We start from the raw sequence: 26313 nt of genomic DNA, 5'->3' as shown, positions 1-26313 counted from the left end.
TGACTAAAGTCAACAAATTCTGATTCATGTTTCATTCCCTTACATTCTGACCACAAATATAATATGCGTTTGTCCCTTCTAATACCTTTGAAGAAAAGCTGGCCAAAATGACAATCTCTGAAATTAAGTTCTATACAATTTTGGCACTCCACACAATAACGAATTGTTGTTTTTTTGAGGAAGTCTAATAAATAGTATCCCTTCTCCTCACTCTCAAGTTAGACTGAAGGGTCAAGAAGGAAATTAAACTATTTAGCTTTATTATTCGTAAATGTTAATTGGAAAATGTGGTTAAATATGTACAGCTTCCTAATATTGTACCTCAGAATTACAATTACACAAATATGGGTATGACTGGACAGCCACTGGCTGCCCCCACAGAGCCCGGCACTATCCTCTTTGGAACACTGAGGACCCGACAAAAGCAGGGAGAACGATGCCAGGAACAAGGCAGAAGAAGGAGTTACTTAAATCTAGGTCTTCTCAGAATTCATCAAAAGGTCACCCCCTCCTCTGCTTGCCTGGGATCCAGGGTGCTACCCGAATGATGTTCCAAAAAGAAGGCAGAAGCATCAGAAGTGCAACGAAGCTCTACCCCAACCTCCATGTTGTTTCTTTTAACACATTGACTGCCTGAGCAAATTTATCCTGTAAGAGGATATTATTTTATCTCTCAAGTGAGAGAAAATTAGTGCTCAATTATTTGTAGGTCTTGTTAAAATGGCCGGTTAAAATGGCCCTTGAGTTCCATGCTGGAATGTGTAGTGGACACTGGCGTGCCACCCAGAACCTCCCACCTCAGGACTGAACCCCTCATTCTGCCAGCTGCTGAGAGTGCCAGCGGCTGACAGCTCACAGCTGAGCTCCCACCCTGGGACGTGCCTTGCCACAGCCAATGGCCACTCCATTCTGTGTAAAAGCCAGCCCGGCTGGTACATGAAGGCAACTCTGCAGGCCATCCAGCTCCGGAGCTCCCTGTGGGGGTCGGCTGAGTTTTGTGTTTTGACTGCACTGAAGCCCACCTTCCCTCACTGCCTCATCCCTCCTAATACTACCCCGGAAAAACTGCTTGCCCACAAAACTCCTGCTGGGTCTGTTTCCCAGGGAATGTGACCTGCCACAACACATTTGAACAGGCAACAGATTCTAGATAAATTTATTTCTTCATTTATTAATTACATAGAAAAAAATGTTGAGTTCTACTGACCATTGAACCAAGAAGCCAGACTGAAAGTATTATCTGGGTACTGGTGAAGGCTATTGGATAATAGAGACATAGCTAATGTAGCTCATACAGCATGGTGTCTTCTCAGAAGGCCATTTGCCACAGGAGTTCCTGGGGTCCATTTCTGTAACTAGATCCTGAACTATTCAGGATCCCTCCTGGTGAAGCGCACCTGTGACTCTTCTCTCACATCTCATCTTTGGGCTCTGATCTCTTGTGTAGGTTAAACTTAACTTACAAGGTGATGTTTTCTTCTCTCTGGGGAAAAAAAAATAGCTGTAGAATTAAAAGATGAAGTTGAGCCTGACATTAACCACAAAGATGACCAGCAGTTCTTATTGGAAACCCAGGGTTTATTTAAAAGCTAAAGCATGTGTTTGTTTTTATCCTGTGCACAGGCCCAGGCCTCCCCATTTCCACCCTTCATGACGGTCGCACTGATCAAGGTACGCTCTCTTGCATGCTGCTGTCTAAAGAAACCCTGAACTGTCGGTGACATCACACTAGAGGAAGCAAGACAGTTTCCTCACACCAACACGGGGACTGTGATGGAGTCTTGTTATCATAAAGCCTATTGTTACGTAGATTTGGGTATTCTTTGAGTCAAACTGGACCCTATGAAATTTAACAATTATTTGCAGTAAGAACCTGGCATAACACGGATGGGTTGTTATCACAGGGATTCATACTGTCTTCCCCAATCGGCCCCCTAAAAAACACAGCAGCTTAGCACTAGAAGGACAGTTAGGATATTTAGCACAACCTCCCTCCCAAATCAGAATTCCTGCTTTTTTTGTAACATCCCAAACTGGAGACAAATTCCAGATATAAGTCCAGTTCAAAGCAGAGGGTGACTATCACGCTGGCTTTTTGTTTTAACAGCTACATCACAGTGTTGCTATGTATGAAAGCCCTGAAATTCAGAGGCTTTTCCCATCTTCAACTATGATCAAGATCGTCCTCCTCCATCCTGTATTTATGATATAGGTTAAAAAGGGTTCACAGACCAAAGATGACTGTCTTTGCCCTCGGCAGAGTTATCCAAGTGTGTCACTGCCCCGTGCTCTCCCAGCAATTCCCCGTTGTCTTCTGATTTACTATTAAAGGACATTTTAGGTCGAAGTTGATGGAGACAAGGGACAATGAGGGACTTGAGCACTTGTGCCTGTGATCTTGATCCCTGAACAGCTTTGATGACAAGTCAGGAGACTGTTTTGGGATTAGTTTGGCTGCCAGCACAATGGCTCAAGTATAATAGGTGAAAATATGGTAATGAGGAAAAACAGAGTCAATTCAGGAGCTCTGGACAGGACAGGCATTGTAATACAGGGACTGTGAATTTAGTTTCATTTTGAAGTTTTGTGTTTTTTTTAACCTTGTGGCTAATAATGAAATACTTTTAAGAATAAGTGATTGTATTTCTCAATATGGCTCAACTCAACCTTGAGTAAGAGACATTTTATTTTTTTTTTAATTTTTTTTTTAACATTTATTTATTTCTGAGACAGAGAGAGACAGAGCATGAACAGGGGAGGGTCAGAGAGAGGGAGACACAGAATCCGAAACAGGCTCCAGGCTCTGAGCTGTCAGCACAGAGCCCGACGCGGGGGGCTCGGACTCACAGCCCTCACGGACCGCGAGGTCATGACCTGAGCTGAAGTCGGCCGCTTAACCGACTGAGCCACCCAGGCGCGCCGAGTAAGAGACATTTTAAAGCAATACTACATTCAAACCTGTAATCTTTTGCTTTAATGGAAATTCCCATAAATGTATGATTTCCATTTTATCATGGCTGTTACCGGTCAGCTTCCCTTTTCTCAGGGTATGAATTTCCACTCTCTTATTATCCTTCTCCTCTTCCTGCCAGGTATCGATTTCTGTACTGCATACAAAAGTGTTACTACTTCTCCCAATACTTACAAAGCAGGCGCAGTGTTCATGTCATTTTCATTTGTCATATGTATTTATATGTTTTCTAACTCTCTTACAGAACACAAATTTTTTTAGAGCATAGTTATGCAAACTTGCCTAGCGATGAAATTCTCCAGAGATATTTATCATAAAGGCCTGAGCTTTCAAGCGCGCCCCAGAAATTCCAGTTCAGTACCTCTTTGACTGGGCTAGAGAATTTGTATCTTTAATAAATTCCCAGATACGTCTTGGAGCTGCTTTTTAGAATTGATGCTGTGTCTTCTATTCATTTGTAGCTTTTGTTTTCTTTTGTTTTGTTTTTACCCATTTTCCATTGCATTTCATGCCAGAAATCTTTATTCAACATATATTTATTAAGCACCTATCACATTAATCCAGGCACTGTGCTGGATACTAGATCTTAAAAATGAACAGATACTGGATTAGACATGACTGGATTAGATTAGGTAGATTTCCTTTCCTCAAGGAAATTATAGATCAATGGGGAAGGCAGACATGTGAATGGACAATACTGTGGGGTAGAGAATTCAGATACGGGAAATAGAACATGAAAGCACATAAGCAGGGCACCGCATCTGGGTTTCAGGGGTTTGGAAATGTCTCATAAGGATAGATACGTCAAACTGGAAACCCACAAATATGAAGGAGGTATTAATTCTGCTTGGATGTCTGGCTTGGTCAAGTGGATTGATATTGATGTTTTTTTACTGGAAGAGGGGTTCACAACAGAGAGAATATTTTTGTGGAGATGATGAGTTTTATTTTTAACGTTGAGCTTGAGGCACTGCAACGATATGCAAGTGGAGCTGACTGGAGTGGCAAAGTTTTGAATCTGGACATCACGGGATCAGTTTGGACTGAAGAGGAGGAACACGAAGTCATTACTTTACGAAATATATGGTTACTGAGGCCATGGAAGTGGATGAGACTGCAGAGTAGGAAAAATGAGGGTGGGCGGAGGTAGTAGAAAGTGAGCCTAGAATAAAACTGTGCAGAATACCAACATGAGAAATGGGAAGAGGAAAATGACCCTGTAAAGGAGACACAGAGGGACCAGAAGGAGGACAACCTTGCAGATATGGTATCAAAGAAGGCAGGGAGGAGGGCAAAGAGGGCAAAGAGGGAGTGCCCACCTATGTCAAGTGCTGCAGAGACTGAAGTGAGACCTGCTCTAAATCAATGAATTTAGCAAGAGGGAATTAGCATTGTCTTGGTCGGAGCACTTTCAGAGAACAGTGCAGGTGGCAGCCAGAATAAAGCAAGTTTAGGCCTGCAGAGGAGGTAGATAAAAAGACAGTATTTTCAATAGGTCTGACTGAGGAGAGGAGGAAGAGGGGGGTGGATGATGGCTGGAAGCAGTTGATAGAAGTTCAATTTTGTTTTTGAAAGATAATAAACATTTGAGCGTGGTTAAATGCTGATGGAAGAAATGAAGAGACCAAAAGGGTTGAAGACATAAAGGAGGGGAGTCCCCAAGGAGTTGGGAAAATGGATGGAGTTCAGAGACAGGTGCAGAGATTCATCCCTGGCATTGTGCTGAGCAAGAATGAAGAAATTACTAATGTGATTTAGTACAATTTCATATAGTGTACGCAAGTTTGTAGACGTTGCAGAAAACAGTACAATGGCTTCATTTTATCTGCAAAGTGGGGTCGGGCCATTTGAAAATAACATAGTACCTCAACCATGTGCTTTAAAAACCCAGAAGAGTTGGCCCTTGACGTACCCCAGTTGAGGCTTAGTTGCTTCGGGCACAGCAGGTTACCCAACTGATTGAATGACCCCGTTTATCAGCTTTTCCACAGATTCCTCACATAATTTAATTAATGAGCAACATATAGTAGTTAATGCAATTGAAACAAAAGTTTCTTGCATGGTCCATCCTTTTTCTTTTTTTATTTCATCATAATGAATAGTCCACAAAAAATACAGAGCACATCCTACGTACCTATCATGTACTAGGTACTGCGTATACAATGATGAGTGAAATAAGTTTGAAAGGTACAGTCTAGACTGCAGCACTCCTCCCACACTATTGGCTTTTAATGCAAAGCCACATAGAGAAGCCCAGTCGGCATCCCCCAGCCACAGTCCTATGAAATCCCGTTTTGCTCCAAGGGGTGGGCAAAATTGCCAAGTTACCGTATGTACAAATGCTTCTCTGCACTATAGAGCATTAATAAGCTTATAAATTAAATTTGGCATTCAATAAGTCTTGAATCAGTAAGTTCAACAGCTAGCCAAATGGAGAAGTGAAAGTCTAACCAACCTGCCAACACTTGGGTATGATCTTCCAGTACCTGTTGGTAAAATGATAAAAATAAATAAGCAAATAATAAATATAATAATAACTAAAATATAAAAAGAAATAATAAGCAATTATAACACACTCTGTGACTCCACACAGGATTCCCTTTATCCATAATAGCTCCACACACAGAACCCACACAAAGAGAATGAAGAATTGGCTCCATTGTACTTAGAATTGTGTATTTGTTTTTTGTTTTTTGGGTTTTTTTCTAGTTTTAGCTTTTAAGATGCCACAAGTATCTCTTTCCTGATGGATTATCCAAAGTTAAAATGAAATTTATTATGTATCTTATACAACTCATACCAAAACATCTATACTTGTTCTAAGATTAAATATAACATGTTGGAACAAAATGCCATGAGTATATGAAAACTGAGAGTTACAAGGGAAGTGGTTTGGCAAACTTAGTGTAGTTACAAGTACTCCTCCAGTTCCCTATCTTCAAGGACCACTTTTTAAAAAGGCACAAAAACAAGAAGTTCACAGGATGTCTTTTGTAAAACCTGCCATATCTCAGAAGTCATCCAGACCTTCTTTTAAAAAATAAATCTACAAATTCCACATGCCATATGAAAGTCTAACTTTTCTCTAGAAGATAGCCAGTATCAATTCCAGTTCAAAATAAAACTTGCAAAAAACCCTCTATTGCTAGAAACCCATTTGCATAGATCACCAAACTACAGCCTCAGGAGATCAATGGATTGTTCAGTTTCAAAGATTAAAGTGTGAAACGTAATTAATTTCACATATAAACAGCAGTTTTTAAGAAGATCTTTTAAGGTGAAAGACAGAAAGAGAGCGTAGTGTTATATATTGTTATTTTACTAAGGTATGTAACCACCTTGAGGGAAACGATCTGAAGGAATATAATGTGCAATAGTTCAATTACAAAAAAAGGAAGAATATCGTGTATTACTTAAGCAGAGCAGGAAAAGATTAAAAATAAACATATATTTTAAAAAATCACAGAACTAATACTTGATTTTACACATTGAAAATTTTAAAAACAAACTTTGTAACTACATAATCAATTATTTTAATTGAGATTTCAGCAATATAGATTTTATTTCTTTTTTTTTTCTTTAGGTGATAAAAAAGTCACCTTCTCAGATCATACATAATTTCACGTTAGAAAAGTTGGAGATGGGAAAATATGGGGAATAAACGTTACTGTCTCTGTGGTTCTGCTCAAAATGTGTTGCGATGCCATAAGGATCAGTACAGGAGACAATGACTGATGTCCTCATAAACTCATACCTGCTTTAAAGGCTGGGTTAAAAATATGCTTGGCAATATGAAACTTGCTACACAGTTCCTTATACAGTTTCAGTTTTATCCATATTAAAACCAAAGGAATTTTAAGAAAGGAATTTTCTTGTGTTAATGCTATTAATTAAAAATGAGCATTTTATTTTTTAAGAAATTAAAATCCTGGAAGAAAACAAGGAATTGGAAAATGCTTTGAAAAATATCCAGCTGCCTAAAGAAGAAATTAAGAAACTTGAAGTGGATGAAATTAGTAAGATTTCATAAAAATTTCTCATTTACAAATATGAAGCTGAACACTTATCTTGCTTTTAAAAAAAAATTACAGGCTAAATATTATAGTCCAAACACTACAATATTAAAATAACTTAATTCAAGCAATCTTACTACTATAATAGAGTTTCACAGAATGTCTTTAATGTGTTTGTAAATAGAGTTGATCTGATACTTCTCTATAGCTCCGCTTCAACCCTGATATTTTTTAAAAGTTTATCTGATTTTAATTTTAGTACGTGTGCTTCTAGATAAACAATAACTCAAGATTTCTAGTAATTTATAAATTTGACAAAAATACACAGTAAAAATCAGCTTAAAACATATGCTCGATTCTTTACAATTTACTAGTTATAAATTTATTTTATGTTATATTGTAATTAAAGAAAATAAATAATGACATATAGTGGAATAAAGATTTTTCTTTTTTTTCCCAAGCTTTATGGTACAAGATGATTCTTCCTCCTCAATTTGACAGATCAAAGAAGTATCCCTTGCTAATTCAAGTGTATGTAATATTTTCTTTGGTGTAAAAACTATTTACTGAAAATATGTTAAATTAAATACACATTTATGAGATAGAATGAACCATTCTCCTTGGTAACAGTTCCTATTGATGCTGTTTTTATATATTCCTCAACTAATCAGAGTAAATAAAATATGGCTATTTAAAATAGAATGAGGAAGTTTGGGGATTTTAGATGGACTGGCTTGCATTTGCTGTCTTGAATTTCCTTTGTATGGCAAATTGCCGAATGTGTCAGAATACCTTTGAGATAGAGAAATTGCAGCCAAAAAATATTGTAAATCATCTTAATGTCTTATGTAAGTGAGTTAGAAATGAAATAAGGGAATGGAATACATTTAGTGGAATCACACCCAAAATCAGTGCTGACCTACACACAATTTGCTTAAAACACCATGCATTTTTTTTAGTATATCTTATGCCTGCTTTTAGCAAGTGGCAGGTGGCAGAAATGACGAAAAACCCACACATATTCCTTGAAATGCCAACCCTAGATGTATCCGTTTTGGGGAATAGGAGAGGCTGTGTCCCAAAACAACTTCCTTGTAGCAAACCTCTGGGAAAAGCCTGGTCCTCTCTTGATTTTGAGCCAGTTCTAATGCCACTGTTATTGAAATTTTATCATACAAATGTACTGGAAATACTAAAGGCAATTCTTAGCTACGATGAGAAGTTGAGTTTTACAAAGGAATCCAAGGTTTGTTTTTTTTTTTTTTTTTTCCTTTAGGTATGGTGGTCCTTGTAGTCAGAGCGTAAGGTCTGTATTCGCTATTAGTTGGATTTCTTATCTTGCAAGTAAGGAAGGGATAGTCATTGCCTTGGTGGATGGCCGAGGAACAGCCTTCCAAGGTGACAAACTCCTGTATGCAGTGTATCGAAAGCTGGGTGTTTATGAAGTTGAGGACCAGATCACAGCTGTCAGGTGAGCACCTCATTCAAACAGAAACTGGCGTGCAACAAAAGTCATGCAATCACTGTCGAGTTTCTCCATCTTTGATGATTTAATTCTTTTTGTCTGTTTTCCTAACTTCCTCTCAAGTTAACATTAATCTTAAAGAGATATTTTTGCCCAATATGAGAAAAAAAATAATGATAGACAAGAGCTAATAAATGTGTAGAAACAAGATTTATAGTGATAAATGACAAATACTCTCAGTGTTTCAGTCGTTCTGATATCCTTTCGTTGATTCACATGGCTCACAACTAGAAAAAAAAAATTGTGTAACTAGGGATGGTCTATAGGAAACCAAACATCTGAATTTGCTCAAGCATTGTGGATTCTATCTCATAGATTTAGAAATGTCTCAAGATTTCCTCAACACCCTACACTTATAGATACTAAGCATTCTTTTGTAATTAAGCTAGCTGTGAAGTTTAGCTGTGTTAGCATGAAAGTGTTTTCCTGTTTTCATTTGACAAAACATGCATTTTATGTAATACAAATTATATTATGAAAACATTCATGGGGAAGGCAGACCCATAATCTGAGTCCTTCCCAACCACATTCTCAACCACAATTTGCATCTCCATCATCTTTTCTGAAACAAATAGAATATAGGCATCAAAATTGCTGTTTATTTGGAAACACTGTGCAGGATGCTTCAGGATATTTCTCTATAGTTGTTGGGTTTCTGTTATTATGTTGTGAGTATGTGAAGTCAGAGAACAGTAGTTTATAAATGTAAAAGCCAACACAGGCCAATTGCACCCTTAGTCGTGGATATATATGTGTGTGTAACGGCTTAAGGTCAGACATTGTTGCACAACAAAGAGCAATTTAGAAAATTCATTAGCACATTCCTTTTATCATCTTAATGTCACTGATAGTTACTGATTTCAATATAGCATACACAATGAAGAATGTATTTAACAGCAAGGAGGTGGGCCCAGACAACACTTTTCTGTGTTTTTGTCTCTAATCAAAGCAGAAGAGTTTAGACTCACAAGTAATTATTTTTAAAAATAGAAAAGTAATCATAACCCATATGTTTTCAAATTTTCCTTCCATTCTGTGAACAGTAATATACACACACTTCTATAACACAAAATATTCAATTAAAAACAGTCTATTTGAATAAAATCTGACAAACGAATAAGTAGATTATTAAATAACACTATGAAATCTCTAGGTGTCATTCACACCTCATTTCTAGGAGGCTCCATCTTTCTTGCTAATCCAGATTATTTGGCCTGTCTGCTGTTAACCTATTTAGGATAATCTTCTGCCCGATGGAGAGACACAGAAGAGATAGCTCAAAGAAAAATCCACCACGAGATCAGTTTCTCACATATGAACACCATTGTGGAAATATGAACACCATTGTCAGTATTATAGACCTAATTCTTTAAGGATTATTATTATTTTTCTCGGCACTGCAGGTCACATCTATTTTTATTTAAACCACGCAATAAACACCAAGGATACGCAACCCTGGGACCACATCAAAAGACAGATGTAGATTATACCTCATTCGTAATTCAGTTACATCTTTTCCAAAGTTCGTAGCGCTAAACAGTGGTTTGTTCTGGCATTGGTTGAAAACCAAACTTAACAGAAGCAGCTCATCATCCCAATCTACCAATAACAACAAAGTGCATCATTATGTTTTTTGCACTTATTTACCACCAAAATTGCAGCATTTGTATTTAAGAATACCTCAAGAAACAGAGCAGATAGCTTCTTATCGTGTTTCTTGGATGGAATGAAAATCTAAACCTGAATTCCATGTACAGGCCTTAGCTAAAATTGTTATTTCTGCTGTTCAATATATAGGACATGAAGCCACAAATTGTACCAATTTTCACAATAATATAAATGTCTTTGGCATTTAGAATTGAAGATAGACCAGAGGCAGTTATTGGCTACCTTTACCTTCTCTGAGCCATTTTTAGGATGGAATCTAAAGAAAGTCTTCCTGCTATAGAGCAGGCATATGTTCACTCATTTGCTCAGCCATTCAACAACAGATCAAATATTAATGTATGCCATTGCAATCCACTCTGTACAAAACTGTGCAATTTTTATAATCTCTACTTTCAGTGCACTTACAATCTTTGTAAAATGGATAAACCCCTGGCACTCTGAAGGGACAGCATTGCCATTAGATGGAACTTTTACTAAACACCCTAGTGAACAAGGGGAGGCTGTGTGGCCCGTGCACAGCACGTATGCAACAGTGGAGATGCCAGTTGAGGCTGGTCTGGCTTTGCTTGAAAGCGCCATTCTGCAAAAGTGAAAGGGAAGCCTTGGAACCGGATGCTTTTAGAAAACAAAAGCTAAAAAGGATAGATTTATAATGATGATCCTGGGAATAATTCAACCGCATGTCTGCCAAGAAGTGTTTTGGGAATCAGACACTGAATGTCTGACATGGGAATTGGGATTGTAATCCCTTTATGGTAGCCCTCAAATTACCTTCCCACAAAAGAATGAAATTTATCCCCTTCAATCTCATATAGAATGCAATCTGGGCAAACTGTTAAATACAGAGAACAAACTGAGGGTTGATGGGGGGAGGGCAGTGGAAGAGAGGGGAAAATGGATGATGGGCATTGAGGAGGGCACTTGTTGGGATGAGCACTGGGTGTTGTATGTAAGCGATGAACCACAGGAATCTACCCCCAAAACCAAGAGCACACTATACACACTGTATGTTAGACAGTTTGACAATAAATTATATTTTAAAAAATAAAAACTAAATAAAATGCAATCTGGCTAAATTTTTTACATACCAAAAGAAAATCATGTGTACCTATTTGGAAATGACAGTAAAGGCTAGACTCAATAAATAGATTTAAACAAAGCAAAGCAGTGTTAAAAAAAAAAAAAAAGCCACACAAGCTCACTACTTTGACTACACAAAACAGAATGCTTCCAAGGAGATGTTTGTGAGGTCAAAGCACACACAAAACTGAGACCTGCTTTCCCCAGACTTCTCTGCAAATGGTACTTACATAGGTCCCACAAAACTTCGTTAGTTATAGGATCAGTTCTACTAATTTGGGGTATATTTGGCACTTTTGGCATTCCCACAATTTAAAATTTTTATATAACTTGAAGGTTAGTGGTGAGAAAAATCTATCATACTGTTATACCTGGCATCAACAAGAACATTTCCAAAATAGGATAATAATTGATCCCTAGGGTTCCAAATTGACCTTTGGAATAGGATCATTTTTATGAGAGAAAAGTTGTGAAGTTCAGTTTAGCCTCCAAAATGCCTTTTCATTTGTTCCTAACATTTTTCTTCATTTAACCACATCATCAACAGTATTTCTGATAACTCTCTTTGGAAGCGCTTCAGAATTTGGAGGTAAATTTTATAGAGCTTTGGTGGCCTTAAAGTGCTCGGGTTATCTAGCTAACCTTTAACCTAGTCCTGCCACATTAAGTGTTAATGTTTCATTTCCATGTTAACTATTGCACTATCATTTCCTGTAAATGTCATCCTTTCGGAATAAACCGAGGAAGGGAGCTGTTAAGAATTTCCTGCTCCCATGCATCACCTGCTATTTGCTTTTACCCCAGATGCAAGGCAATATGATTGCTAGCTTCTGGGAGATCATAAAATCGAAATTGATTTTATGGCTCAGAACCGTCTTCCAGCACGAGTGGCAAGATTTTTTTTTTTTTTTTTTAACAAAGAGAGCGAACCTTCTCTTCTTTCATTTGGTTTGTGAAGTTTGTGGAAGAATTGCCGAAATGCCACAGTTTGCTGCACATTTTCTCTGTTTTATCATGAACAGCATCCACACAGGTAGCAACTTCCCGTTTGCTGCTGCATTTCTTCCCCGTAGACTCCTCAGTGTCCCTCAGAATCGGTGTAGGGTAAGCTGTGACTGACGGGGCTTCTTCCCATCTGTTTGTCCCGGGCATTTGCCCAACTCCTCTGTGCATTGGAAACGTGCATGTTGAATCAATGCAACGAGCAAAATGGTTGCTGTGAAATCCCCTTAAGAAACTCCATTATTCAACTAATGAAACCACTACATCTTACTTCCAGAGAAAAATGACAAAGGACATTAACATAACTATAGGGAACAAAAAAAAAAATGGTCTTTTTCTGGCGCTGCGTGTGCCACTTCGTTCTCCTCGCCTTCCCATTACTGTTGCATCCGGGTCTCTGCAATGGCTCATCCAGTTTGCTATTTTCTTCCACTGCTCCTGCTTCTCTGAGAGTTCCTGGAGTTCTTATCAAACCATCCCCCAAATAAACCACAATTGCTCTAGAACACCAATCCTCAAGGGGGCATGGGATAAATTTGCCTAAAATATTCCCATTTTCGCACCGACTTTGCAAAGTTATATTTCTGAAGGCTTCCCATGACTTTTATTTAAAAGTTGTCCTTCAGCACGGTCTCTTACTCCTAAGAAGACATTTATTTTCAAAATAGTTTTCAAACGATGGCTCTTCTGTGATGAAACGCAAACGAATTATGACCATATCCTAAAAGATACATATCCATGCTGTGACAAACCGAGGGTTCCTAAGTATGGAATGGGAGAGGGATGGATATTTTTTTGCAGATGAAAGCTACCGAAAATGAGATGGCCATTATCATTAACATCTAAGCATTTAACATTGATAAAATTTAAGGCAACAACAATGCAAATCTTTTTTTCCAAAATCTGAGGATTTGGATATTTGGTCCTAGTTATGGTGCTAGTATTTCTTGTGTTACTGTAAGACTAGGTCTTGACCTCTCTGAGTCGAGTAACTCACTCCCGCAATTAGGATAGTAGACTTTCAGCCCCGAAAGTACGACTCAATAGATGTACAGTAGAGCCTTAAAGGATCCTTTTTATGCTTTGCAGAAAACATGATCATATTCTTTTAATTATTTGTAAGTGCAGCATTATTATGCATGTGTTTAAACAAAGAAAATGAAGCGTTTCTATTAAATCTTTGGATTAAATATGCTTGTGTAATGAAGTAAATGTCATGTGTACACACTTAAAATTCTAAAAATTTGTTTCTTTTATTTTAGAAAATTCATAGAAATGGGTTTCATTGATGAAAAAAGAATAGCCATATGGGGCTGGGTGAGTTGTTTTATATGTTTTATGCCTGTTATTCAGTTCAGCAATCATAATTTTCTAAAGTGTTCGCTTATAAGGTTTCTCATGAAATGTTAATGTTGCAACATAATTTAATCTGTCAATGGAAACAGTCAGTTTGGGTAATCTAGGCTTCAAAGTGGTGGCTTTAAGTGTTCCTTTTTCCCAATCATTTAATTTCTTTCTTGTGTAGCAAATTAACTCATAATTGATACATTTTTACTTAATTTTTTGGTATTAGATTACAGTATCCTGAATTGAACTATGTTCATCAAAGGTTTCATTTCCTTTGTTATTTTGGAGTTAATAAAGATCTTTTAGAGTTCATAATTTCATTTTTTTAATGAAAAACTAAGCTAACATTTGCAATTATAGGAACTTTTAGAATACAAATTCCCTAGTACCTAGCCTATCCCAGTCATATCTTGGCTGTTTTGATTCTTTTTTTTTTTTTTTTTTTTTTTTGGTAATCAAATTATTTTACCAGACTTAACATTAATTTGTGCTAACTGGAGAGGAGTATAATTTAGTTTCAGAGTTATAGGTCATGGAGATAACTGCCCACGTTTGAGGAGCTGTGCAGGTTCTCAAAATACACATTAAAAGGAAGAGACAAAACTTCCCAATCATGGGCAATGAAGTCACTGGAAAGTTTAGAGAAATATTGGAAAGAGTTTAGATTTGCCCATTATAAATTATGATAATTACCCTTCAAAGAAGATTTCCTGTTTCACTTTTTGGTCTGAATTTGTACATTTGCAAGTCAATTTGCAGCCGTTTGTGCTTGGGTTGTTTTTCTTGGCTGTTTTCTCTGAGAGCGGCCTGCACAAGATGGAGGGAATGAAACCCAATATTGAAGGGAATCTGCAGGCTCCGACTCAGCTCTCAGCTCAGTGACCAGATGAAGAGCTGTTATGAATTTGTGGAAAGTTGTTACTTCAAGCCATTTGGTCCTTCTTAAAACTATCAAATGTTAAATATCTAAACAGAATGGAATTCAAATGGGTGGAAATAAATGAAATATTTTTATAGTGAAATATTTCAGATAAAATCTCTCCATCCATTTTTATGAAATTTCCTAAAGTAAATTTTCAAAAGATTCAAATTTCACGCGGAACACTTCCATGTAATCATTACCATTTCTCTTACACTTTTACTTTGCTTTTACTGCAAGCTCTGAAATAATCAGAAAGTGGAATTTTTAATTTCATTTCTACAACATCCTGGTATTAGTTTGGTAGAGAACCATCTATGTGGGATGATTTAAAGAACCCACTCATCACCTCAAAATACATCCATATCAGTCTGAAATTCTTCAATAAGGGATTCTCACGATGTCTGTGCAAATGCTTCTAGAAGAAGTAGTATATTAGGTCCCCTTTATTGCTTACTTTCCAACATGGCAGTGATTGCAAGCTAAACCCTGAGAACATGCGCGGAAGAGGGAAATAAGTGAACTGCCACCGGATGCAACGCATGAGCAACCCCTGAATCAGCAGGGCCCAGAAGATCCTGAAGGAAAAAGACCTTAATACTATACTGTTATTTATCAATTATTTAAGAGTTATTTAACCCATCCATCCGATCACTGATTCATGCGTTCTTTCATGCATGTAGTACATTTTTATTGGATCTCAATTAGGTCTTATATTAGGTTCTTTAGAAGATGAAAAGATGAATAAGTTATAGCCCTGGCCCTCTGTTAGATAAAACAGAGAGCAAAAAAGCAATTGCTCAGCAACATTCCAAGTGTTAAGACAGACACAACTTACCGCGGAGAATACCAGGGAGAAGACTGGTTAATTCTGGCTATGAGAGCTAAGGGAAGATTCAGAAATGAGGGAGTGAAGATAGGTTAGTAGTGGGTCATGCCAGAGAATGGAGACAACATTGCCAGGGTCCGAAGGTAGCAATGAGTAGGGCACAGTTGGTCTGGATGCCTGAAACTTCAGAAGTGTAATCCATACATACTAAAGAAGGTGTAGGAAATTAGTTTGGATAGATAGGTAGCCAGATAACAGGAGGACTTTTAGACTGCATAGAGAAGAATAGGCTCTCTCCATGGCTTTGCAGACATTTCTCTTATTTTTCTGTCTCCATCATCATTACACTCCATTCATTTTTTTAAAAATGTTGGTGATTTTCAGGATCTGACCTTGGCCCTCATTGTTTTTCACTTCCTTGGTGACACCCAGGTAATTTCAAAAATGGTGATGACAGTCAGATCCCTGCCACTAGCCCCCACCTCTCTTCTCAGCTCCACATTTCAAATGCTCACTGGTCATCTATCCCAAATCAATGTCTTACAAGAGGCTCAGGCTTAACTCACACAAGCTAAACTTGTTATAGTCTACTTAAAACAAGTCCTCATCTTTATTAAAGGACCTCACCACACACCTAGTCACCCAAATAATAAGTTCAGAGCTATCTGCAACTTCTCCTGCTCCCCAGCTCCAACACTCCAGTGGTTAGTAAGGTCTATCAATTCTACCTTCAAACATTTAAATCTGTTCTCGTCATGCCCACAGCCAGTGCTTTAGTCCAAGTTTCTTCATATGTAATTTAGATCAGACCTTCTCAAACTTTAGCTTACATAAGCATCACCTGAAGAACTTATTGAAACAGGTTCTAGGGCCCTACCACCAGAGATTCTGATTCAGTACTCCCTGGTGAGGCCCGAGGATTTGCATTTCCCACAAGATCACAAGTGATGCTGATTCCTTTGGTCCAAGGACCATGGGTTGGGTAGTTCAGTTGCCTCTGAACTAGCCTTCCTGCTTTGACTTCACAAGCTGCAATGTTGCTAATGAAGTTATTGTTCCAAAACGGGAATTTACCATGTTGCTTTTCTGCTTATATGCTTGTACATTTTCTAATGTACACATCAACCTTGACCTGGTGCCCAAATATATTTCCTAGCATGCAAAGCCCATGACAAGCTGGCTGAAACCTGCTTTTCCAGCCTCATCTCTTTCCACTTTTCCCCATGCCTTATGAATAATTTGACTCATGTCTGTGCTTCCTCACTCCCATGTTTTTGTGAATCCTGCTCCTTGTACCTGCAATGTGTCCATCTTCTTCCATCCCCCTCCTCTTCCTCTGAAATGGAAAACTCACTTATTCTTTAAAACCCAACTCAGGGGCGCCTGGGTGGCGCAGTCGGTTAAGCGTCCGACTTCAGCCAGGTCACGATCTCACAGTCCGTGAGTTCGAGCCCCGCGTCAGGCTCTGGGCTGATGGCTCAGAGCCTGGAGCCTGTTTCCGATTCTGTGTCTCCCTCTCTCTCTGCCCCTCCCCCGTTCATGCTCTGTCTCTCTCTGTCCCAAAAATAAATAAAAAAACGTTGAAAAATAAATAAATAAAACCCAACTCAGACATGACTTTCTTTGTCCTCCAATAGTTCTTTTTACTGCTCTTCTGGGAATTACCATGGTTTATCTTGTCTGTCTATTGGTTTCTCCTATGAAAATGTAAGCTCATCGAGGGAATGGACTTCATCTGTTTCTAGATTTGTTTCTCAAACGTTTGGCATAATACTTGGCTATCTCATATATTGATGATGTTGTTTAAACTAAATTTAATCCTAGAAGTCAGTGTCCCCCCACATGTATCTTATTAGTACCAAGGGATTTTTCAGGAAAAGTTTATCTGGTCTAATAATTTGGTAAATTATAAAGTCTACATAATAGTGTGTGCTGGCTCTGTGAAGGAGAGATTTCGATTAACAGTATTACCAAAAAGTATTTGATTCCACGGATACTTTTTTGAGATGCGCTCTTGAAGTCAGTAGGGAATAGAATTGGTGTCTTAGGAAGATCCTGTTGGCTGCAGAGCGAAGGAAGATATGAGGTAGGAGAAGGAGTGAGCCAAGGAGCTAGGTGAGCAGTAATATGGGCAACCAATGCCCACGGCCTGAATTTAGGCAGTGAGGTATGAGGTGGGAAGAGGTTCAAGTGCTCTTTTCTAGTATAATAAGCAGGAGCCTGCAAGACACTGAAGACTGGAAAGAGGAAGATATTGAGAACGACCATGAGCATTGCTTAGCTATTATTGTTTCATATCAAGGAAGGAAATATCTGTTTGTATGAAGTGTTAGGCGCCAGAGTGGTCTGAGAAACATACTGCAGCTAACCACATAAATTTTTGGTAGTCAGTGGGTGAATAAGATGAAAATCCTGCATTTCCCTCCATTATCCTGATTAAGAAGGGGAGAAGAGGCATTTTTATCTTACCCTTTTATTTTTCTGGCTCACACAAATCGAAGTCCAGGAGCCCTGTTTTTAGTTTTATTAGATATCCACTGTGCACCCAACACTATGCCTAGGGAGTGTCTGTTATAACTGGTTCTTAACTAGGCAATTTTGTCCCTCAGGGGACATTTGGCAATGTCTGGAGTCATTTTTGGTTGTCACAACTGGGAGAGTGCTACTGGCATCTAGTGAGTAGGGGCCAGAGATGCTGTTAAATATCTCACAATGCACAGGACAGCTCCCCACAAAAAAGAATTACCCAGCCTAAAATGTCAGCAGTGCTGAGGTTGCAAAACACTGGTTTATTTGAAGAAAAATTGAAGTAATTATTCTCACAATTGAAGAGCAGCAGGGGTTTTGCCTAAATTATTAGAATAACAACCTCATTTATGGGCCTTGCTTTGTTAATATAGGCCTAGCCAGGTGGTGTTGAATAAGCATTAGTTCATGATTTAATCTTAGTTCCTTTCTCTTCCAGTGACTAATTATAAGCAATTTGAATTGCTATGTGCGATCAGCGATGTAAAAGTAGGACAAATGCACCTCTAATGAGACTACATTAGACTCCAAACTTAAAGTTCCCCAAAGAGGTTTGCCCTAGTGCAAGGACGGAGCGGAAAGTCATGGGTTGTAGAGGAAGGTGTCCTCGCTTTGAGTCCCGGCTCTGCTGTTTCATGACTCCAAGAGTCCTCTACGTTCACTCCGAACCTCAATTTCCTCATCATGAAATGCAGCCCTGATTTCCTCACCAAGTCATTGTGAAGATTAGCTGAGTTAATAGGAAAGTCACATATTCGTCAAATATTTAGTCTATTCCCTTCTGTGTTCCAGGCCTTATTCTCAGGGCTGGGGATACCTTTGGTCACAAGACAGATGAAAATGTCGACCTTTGTGGAGTTAGGAATGGTTGGGAAGAAAGACAGCAAGCAAGATAAATAAGTAAAATGAATAAGATGTTAAATGATAAAATGCCCTGGTGGAAACCAAGCCAAAACAAGAAAGGAGCATGAAGCAGGGTTGGTGCAATTATAGATGAGAAGGACGGGTGAGACTCTTTGAGTTAAGACTTGAAGTGGGGAGGAAGTGAGCCCTGCCCATATTCGGAGATATGTTCTAAGCAGTGTTCTAGGCAGAGTTCTAGAGTGTTCTAGGCAGAGGGCAGCAGCATTTGTGAAGGTCCTGGGACTAGATCACGCTTGGAGGCTCCAGAAAACATTAGGAGAGCCAACAAGCAGAGGGACATCTGAGGTGGGAGAAGGGAAGCAAAGTTGTGGGTCCTCAAAGAAGGTCACAACAGCCTTGGCCATACAAACATTAACTATCTATTATTATCGCCTGTAGGTAAAATGTTCCAATGTACATTATGGCTCACATAAGAGTGTTCTATAAACCCTTCAAAATTCTGTGCCCTTCTAAGAATGTTTTTAAAGATATCCTTCATTTAAACAAAATGGCAAGGCATCTAAGTGCAAAGGACAAAATTCTAGAATTCTCATGGCCAATCTGCTCCGTGGGTTCCTTTCTTGCGACAGCCACCCACTCTGCCTTGGAGCCCCACCCATGGGAGAGCAGAAAAAAGTCAACTCGGGTTTATTTTATTTCCTCTTCATTTCTACAATAGGAATAGCTTTTCTAAGCTGCCTGAGAATTTAAAGAACACCTACTTTTGTTGTGCTGCTGCTACACCAGTTTTGCTCTTACAAATTCCTAGAGACAATTTGTATTCATCCTGCAAACACGGAAATTTTATTTAGATACAGCATTATTATCTAATCACTGGGTAGATACAGATTCATAACTTGTAAGATTTCAAACAGAAATGTTCAAAACCCTTTTCACTATATAGAAGCGCCTTTGATTTCAAATCTTGTTTCATGCTATTTCAGCGGGACCCACTGTTGTTACCTGTAGTGAACACAGTTTTCCAATAAAACCACAAATGATAATATTTCTAACTCAGGCTTACTTTACTGTCTTTGAACCTAAAACTGAAAGAAAGAAGGAAAGAACTCCCGTTTCAGTAATAGTCATTACTAACCTACTAATTAAAACAAATCATTTTTATAAGGGAAAATTTTCACTTACCCAAAAGATTTTTAAACCCAATGTTCCTTCCATTTTTAAAATATATTTCCCCTATTAAAACATGTTTTAGTCTTCTCTAAGGAGGCCATGATATAATTGGAGATGCTTCTTCTATACTGTGTTTTGTAGCCAAGGGTCCTCCATAAAATTCTTCAGAACTGGAAACCTACAACTGTAAACTAGTCAAAGAATTCTTCCTTGAACTCATCAATTCAGCAAGATTGTTTAGCTTACCGCCCCCCCGCCCCATACCATGTATTTCACAGGTTAAGAATAGACCCTTGCTGGGGCGCCTGGGTAGCTCAGTCAAGTTAAGCGGCTGAATATTGATTTCAACTCAGGTCATGATCTCACAGTTTGTGAGTTCGAGCCCCACGTCAGGCTCCGGGCTGAGAGTCTGGATCCTGCTTGGGATTCTCGCTCTCCTTCTCTCTCTACCATCCCCCCTCTCAAAATAAATAAGCTTTAAAAAAAAAGAAAGAGAATAGACCCTTGCTACTGACCTGCCCTCACTACCATGTCGGTCTGTCTGTCTGCCCGTTGTCTCTCACTCTATAAAGCTCTCCCACTCACTCTTTCACCCTCTTTCTAAAGACTGACTTTTCTGTTGGCAAAGGGTGATAAGATCTGCTGATCTAAGGGAATAGCTCCCAGAGGCTTGTGGTTATAAGGTCCTAAGTACAAGACACATTACATTTCTAGTTGGAAAGTCCCACTGTTCTCTTGTGACTTGTGGGAACCTTCCTGTGTTGGGGCAAGAATATGCACTGAGGATCACTTCTTAATCTAGCACACACATTTTGGAGGGCTCAGGACCCTGGGCACTGTTTAGTCCACATTCCCAGGAGAAGCATCTCTCTCAGGCATGTTTCTACCTTTGACTTCCAGGGAGAGATGCCACCTTATTGTGTTCTTTTCTTCAGTTTTAGGAAAAGGTTCAAATATCCAGGTGACACAGGCAGACATCTCCTGTTGTCAGGGTCACATGTGTGAGCCATCTATTTGATTCCTTGGGGAAGAAACTTGATGAGAGTTAACCCTACTCCTGACTGTGCCATTTGTATCCCCTTTTGCATGTCTTTGTTCTTCCATTAAATTTGTGGGGGGCTATGTAAGACTTTACAATGGCTTTTCCTCCTTTGAGCTGCTTTGCCAGAAATCTTCAGAGCAGAATATATAACACTACATTATACCCAAATTCTGGCCATTTCTTCAATATCCAGAAGATTCATATGTCCTTCCCTTATTGTTCTATTATGAAAACAAATAAGTTAATACACAGATGTGAGTTCCGCCTCCTGGGACTTTTGCAAGCTGTGAGAAGTATCTCGCTTTTCCATTTGGGCAATAATCTGCTTTCTTTGTGCATTTCTTTCAAGTAAAATCCTGGTTTTGCTCTGGCAAGGTCTTCTTTGGAAAAATATGGAGGAAAGAATTTTGGCAGAAAAATTACAATTATAAATATCTCTTAAACTGCCCCTGCCATGCTCTGATTAGCACACCAAGTATTTTTAGTTTACTAGGGGTGAAATTATGCTGTGTCAGGTGGAAGTCACTGCCAAGAGTGCAAGATAGACATTTAATCTACCCCATGCACATCCCCGGCGCCCATGAGTACTTATTGTGAGAGGAGTTGCTATAAAACTATCTTGGAGAGTTTCTGAAAGCAAATCTGGGACTGACTTGCAATGATGTCTCCACAGTCCTACGGAGGCTATGTTTCATCACTGGCCCTTGCTTCGGGAACCGGTCTTTTCAAATGTGGGATAGCAGTGGCTCCTGTCTCCAGCTGGGAATATTACGGTATGGAAACATTTCATAAATGTTGCTGCGAAAACATTTAACACATAATTACTCTATATTTGAGGTTGCTAGGAAAACAAATTATGCAGTAAAATTCACCCCAGCTTCACTGGGGAAAATACAATCTATAAACGAGGTTGTTTATATGATTCATTATAATCATGTTGCAGCAATCAAAGAAATCTTAAGAATGAGGAAGGACTCTTCTAAAACCCAGTATGTTAGTCTCTCCCCCAACACCTTGTGCCTCCTGCTAAACCAAACCTCTAGAACCAGAGCCAGCTCTTTGTTTTCGCAGGCACACAGGTGCAGCAGGTCTGGCTTTTAAGCACATTGTATGCAAAGTTAGGCAGAGCCACCGCTATTCACCTCCACACCACAGTTTGCAGCTGCCAGTTCCTTTGCTCCAGAAATCAAAACAAAAAACAAACCAAAATTTGTTGAGAAGTACACCTCCCGTGTGTGCCTATTTTTATGATTAACATTAACGCGGGATGATCAGTCGGAATTAACTCTAATAATTGAACAAAAACTAGCTTTCATCAGATCCTCGTCCCTGTGCTGGGATAGAAATGAAGCCACTATAACTTGGAGGGAATCTTTATTCAGAAAAAAAAAAAGTGTGTGTGTGTGTGTGTGTGTGTGTTGGGAGAGGAGGATTTGGGGGACACAGTTCCACCCCACAGTAAGACACCAATAAAAGTACTAGAGACAGCTGCATTTGTGATTTCTTTTAAAATATAATGAGGTCATCCCATAAGGTCCTCCCTAGCTCAACATTTCCACCCCCCCCCCCACCCTGCCCCCACGGAAGGGCTTTGGGTAGAAGAGAAAAAACTTAAGAGCATCCTTTCTCGTGTTAGCTGTTCCTGTTTCCTCCTTTGCTTCGCCAGCCCTACTGAGGCAAATTGCAGAGCAAATGACTTGGGTGGAGCATTACAGTAAAGGAAAGCAAGAACCTTCCTCAGCAGCTCCACAGGGGAAAGTGGTGAGCAGTTCTCAAACTGAGGGGTCTTGCTGGTTAGTGAAATGAACCATTTCACATGCAAACAACATGTTCTTATATGTTTTACAGCATCTATCTACACGGAGCGATTCATGGGCCTCCCAACAAAGGACGATAATCTCGAGCACTATAAAGTAAGCACGTTCTGTTTAATTTAGGTCATTAACTGAGTTCCAGTATGTGCCACATACTTTTGAAGCAGTCATTCAGAGTTTACACTCTTGCTGGGGCCCCAGGCAAATGCGATGATCTTTTGTTAGCTGCAAAACACCTCCCTAGAAAGAAATTTACTCTCTTTGGATTCTCTTCTTTCTTTCCCCATCCTCCCTTCCCTCACCTCCCTTTTCCCCATCGTGCTGCCCACCCCCAACCCCCACACAGCTTGAGCGGGCATCATCTATGCCTAAGGTCTCACTCATATGTAACATATGACACATAAACTTTCCGTTTTTCAAACTAGGAATCAGATGGAAGTAATGCAAATGATGATGAAAATGTGTTGCTCTGACTCTTAAATATTTATCAACCAAAGCAATACATAATTTCAGTATTGGTGCTAAGTCCATCGCACAATGATTTAGCTAGTTTTCTATTAGAACTTGCAGCAACTAAAATGTTAATTTTTCCTCTTTTCCAGAATTCAACTGTGATGGCAAGAGCAGAATATTTCAGAAATGTAGACTATCTTCTCATCCACGGAACAGCAGATGGTGAGGTTTAAGCAAGACTCTTACACATAAAAATACTGAGCCAACATCACTTTGTTTAAGAAACATTAAGCATCCTCCTATGCCTATGCTCAGGGTCAGTACCTAAGAGTCAGGGACATTTCCATAAATGAGTGTGATTACTCACTGCTGACAATGTCAACTGCATGACTAGATAATTGTCGGTGTTCATTTCCAGGCGGTACATTGTCACTCTGTGCTTTCTGGTATTTAGCAGCACTTTAACTCTCTCTCTTTGTTGCAGATAATGTGCACTTTCAAAACTCAGCACAGATTGCTAAAGCTCTGGTTAATGCACAAGTGGATTTCCAGGCAATGGTACATAATTTCGTTTTACTCATGTTCACGGCCTTAGACCCGTAAGCTAAAAGGAAGAATCTTATTTTTTGATTATAATTATTACTTTTTACTGAAACCTGGCAAACTGGCTGTAGGGTAGAGTGGGCAGAACATTAGCAGATGGGTCTCAGATCTTTCATGAACTCCCTGAAGGACACTAAGCAAGCCATGTCACCTCCAGGGATCCTAGTTGAGTCATATATGAAATAAAGGCATCCGTGAGATGAGCTGATCTTCTAGCTCGAAATCCAATAGTTCTGCGATCCTGCTTACATAAGTGTAGCTACATACTTAGAGTCCCCACAAAGGCCGGGAGACCCAAAGCAGCTAAAAGTCTCTGTTTACCCAGTAAGAAGCAATCATGGAATGTTACCAGAGGCCTCCGAGGCTCCGGGAAGTCAGGCGGCTCCGCTCAGAGAGCCCTTTTATCTGTGTGTTCTCAGCACCTGACACATGCCTGGCCCAGCACACGAGCTGGTGTTTTCACCGAGCGAAGGAATGAATGAGCTAGCTGTAAAATCAAGGTTGCATGAGGAATAGGAAATGACAGCAGAGAGAAAAGTAAGGTGAAAACCACGGCAAGGGAGACAACCCCTGACAGCTGTTTCCCCCCTTCGGTGAGCATAAGTTCCCCCTCACTTGCTTTTCCTGAATAAGAACCTAGAAAAGGAAACCCTCATTTTTGGAAATTTGGTTTTTAAAAATAATTTACAAAAGCGGACGTGAGGTTTTTCTGGTCTTTTTTATTGTGACCCTCCCCCCCCAACATAAATTCACCTGATGAGTATGTGGAGCATTCCATCACGACCACGATCTACCTTTATTCAGTGAAAACAATCATCATACCAGCATCTCCCCAACAATGAAGTTTAAATTTATAATGCCGTCTCCCTGGGTGTTTTTAATGATACTATGTTTAACTCCTATAAAAGGTGTTTACAGTTATATGTGTTGTGGATTTCCTGCAGCAGACAGGAATTGGATTCAGAGGCTAAAAGCCTCGTGGAATTTTTGAGCTAGAAGGAGCCTCAGAGGAAATCAAATCCAACCTCCTCATTTTTCAAATGAAGAAACCAAGCTCCAGAGAAGCAAAGTAATAGACCCAACACACCAGCTCTGGAACCCATGCCTGCCTCCGGATCCCCCCCGCACCCCCCCCCCCCCCGGGATGCTGGCCACTGTTAAAGCTCAGCCACCAAGACCTAAAATCTCAGCTTAAAGAATGTGAGAGAACAGTGAGGGTTAATAGAAGGCTTTCATACCTTCCTGTTCTAAATGCTTACGTGTAAGCTAGTTTAGTTATTTGAGCGTGCTTAAGTAGAATTTCAACCACAATATTAGAAAAATTACCAGGACCTGAGAGCATGAGTAAGTCAAAGCTAGATGCATCATGTGCCTGTAGTTGTAACAGAGGCTTCTGTCCTTTGTGTTTCAGTGGTACTCTGACCAGAACCATGGCATTTCCGGCCTGTCCACGAAGCACTTATACACCCACATGACCCACTTCCTAAAGCAGTGTTTTTCTTTGTCCGACTAAAAATGATGCAGACGCAAGTCTGTATCGCAGTCTGAACACTTCATATAAATGCCTCCGACCATTTGCTTGTTTTACTCTTTCTGCTGTTAAATCCTGGTACAAACAAACAAATGAATGATGTTCTAAAGGCTGGCAGAAAATTAAAACTCAGAAGTTCAACCTCCTAAAGATTGTTTACATTTTCTGGCACTCTGTGAAAGAAGAGGAGAGGCAACCATGCCTTTTGCTTTGGACACAGACAATGTTTCATCACCTGTTTATTTGCGGAAAATAATAAAGTCAGAAGTTAAAGTGCTATTATTTTGTCTGTGTGAATTAATTTCAGTCTCCGGTTTTATTACAGAAAAAAAAATGCTTACACTAAGGAAGCACATGAATAATATTAGGTGGTTATGGAGGAGAAGAACCCAAGAGTTTGGGATTTTTGTAATTAGAATTCCAGATGCTGGAATGAGTAGCTCAGGGTATGCAGAAGCATTGTTCAGAAATCAAGTTTGAGATGCATTCTGCAGAGTCATCCTGATGTTTACCCTCTATGCTGTCCCTCCAAGAAATGTTTCTTAAATTTCTCCCAAATTTCTTCAATGTGGCCAAAAGCATTTGATAAGGATAAAGTCTGAATTTTAAATTCAAGCTCCTTTTAATAAATGCTTCAAATTTGGAAACATTTCTATTTTGTATCTCTTTTAAGAATTAGTGATGCTAACTGCCTGCAGATTACTGAGCCACACAAAACTAAAACAGCAAAAAAATTAAATAAAATGGAGATTGACAGCCAGAAAGGAAAAGTGTTGTATCGATGAGATTTTTCTGGGGTTTGAATTCTACATTATCGAGCTCATTTTGAATAAAGAAAAAAAAAAGCCATAATGCTTGCAATCACGAAGGTGATACTCCACCAGTAACAGTCCCCGTCAATTAGAAAATTATGGGAGGCTTCCATCACTGTGGTTGCCACAGAGTTAAAAAGATCC

The 26313-nt window shown here is 39.2% G+C and overlaps 1 protein-coding gene across 1 annotated transcript in view; it reads left to right on the top strand.

Annotated features, from left to right (window-relative positions):
* The window catches only part of LOC122227832 (fibroblast activation protein alpha), a 73999-nt gene extending 48374 nt beyond the window's left edge, over positions 1-25625 (top strand). Inside the window, 10 exon segments of the mRNA XM_042952564.1 lie at positions 1624-1671; positions 6889-6987; positions 7446-7515; positions 8261-8455; positions 13522-13576; positions 21630-21729; positions 22805-22869; positions 23373-23445; positions 23708-23781; positions 25238-25625. Coding sequence (XP_042808498.1) covers positions 1624-1671; positions 6889-6987; positions 7446-7515; positions 8261-8455; positions 13522-13576; positions 21630-21729; positions 22805-22869; positions 23373-23445; positions 23708-23781; positions 25238-25339 — 881 coding nt within the window. The 3' untranslated portion in view covers positions 25340-25625.
* The last annotated feature ends 688 nt before the right edge of the window (positions 25626-26313 follow it).

The sequence above is a fragment of the Panthera leo genome, chromosome C1, assembly GCF_018350215.1.
Source record: "Panthera leo isolate Ple1 chromosome C1, P.leo_Ple1_pat1.1, whole genome shotgun sequence".
NCBI classification, from domain to species: domain Eukaryota; kingdom Metazoa; phylum Chordata; class Mammalia; order Carnivora; family Felidae; genus Panthera; species Panthera leo.
The sequence above is the reverse complement of the archived record's forward strand: the minus strand, read 5'-3'. Positions and strand labels throughout refer to the sequence as shown.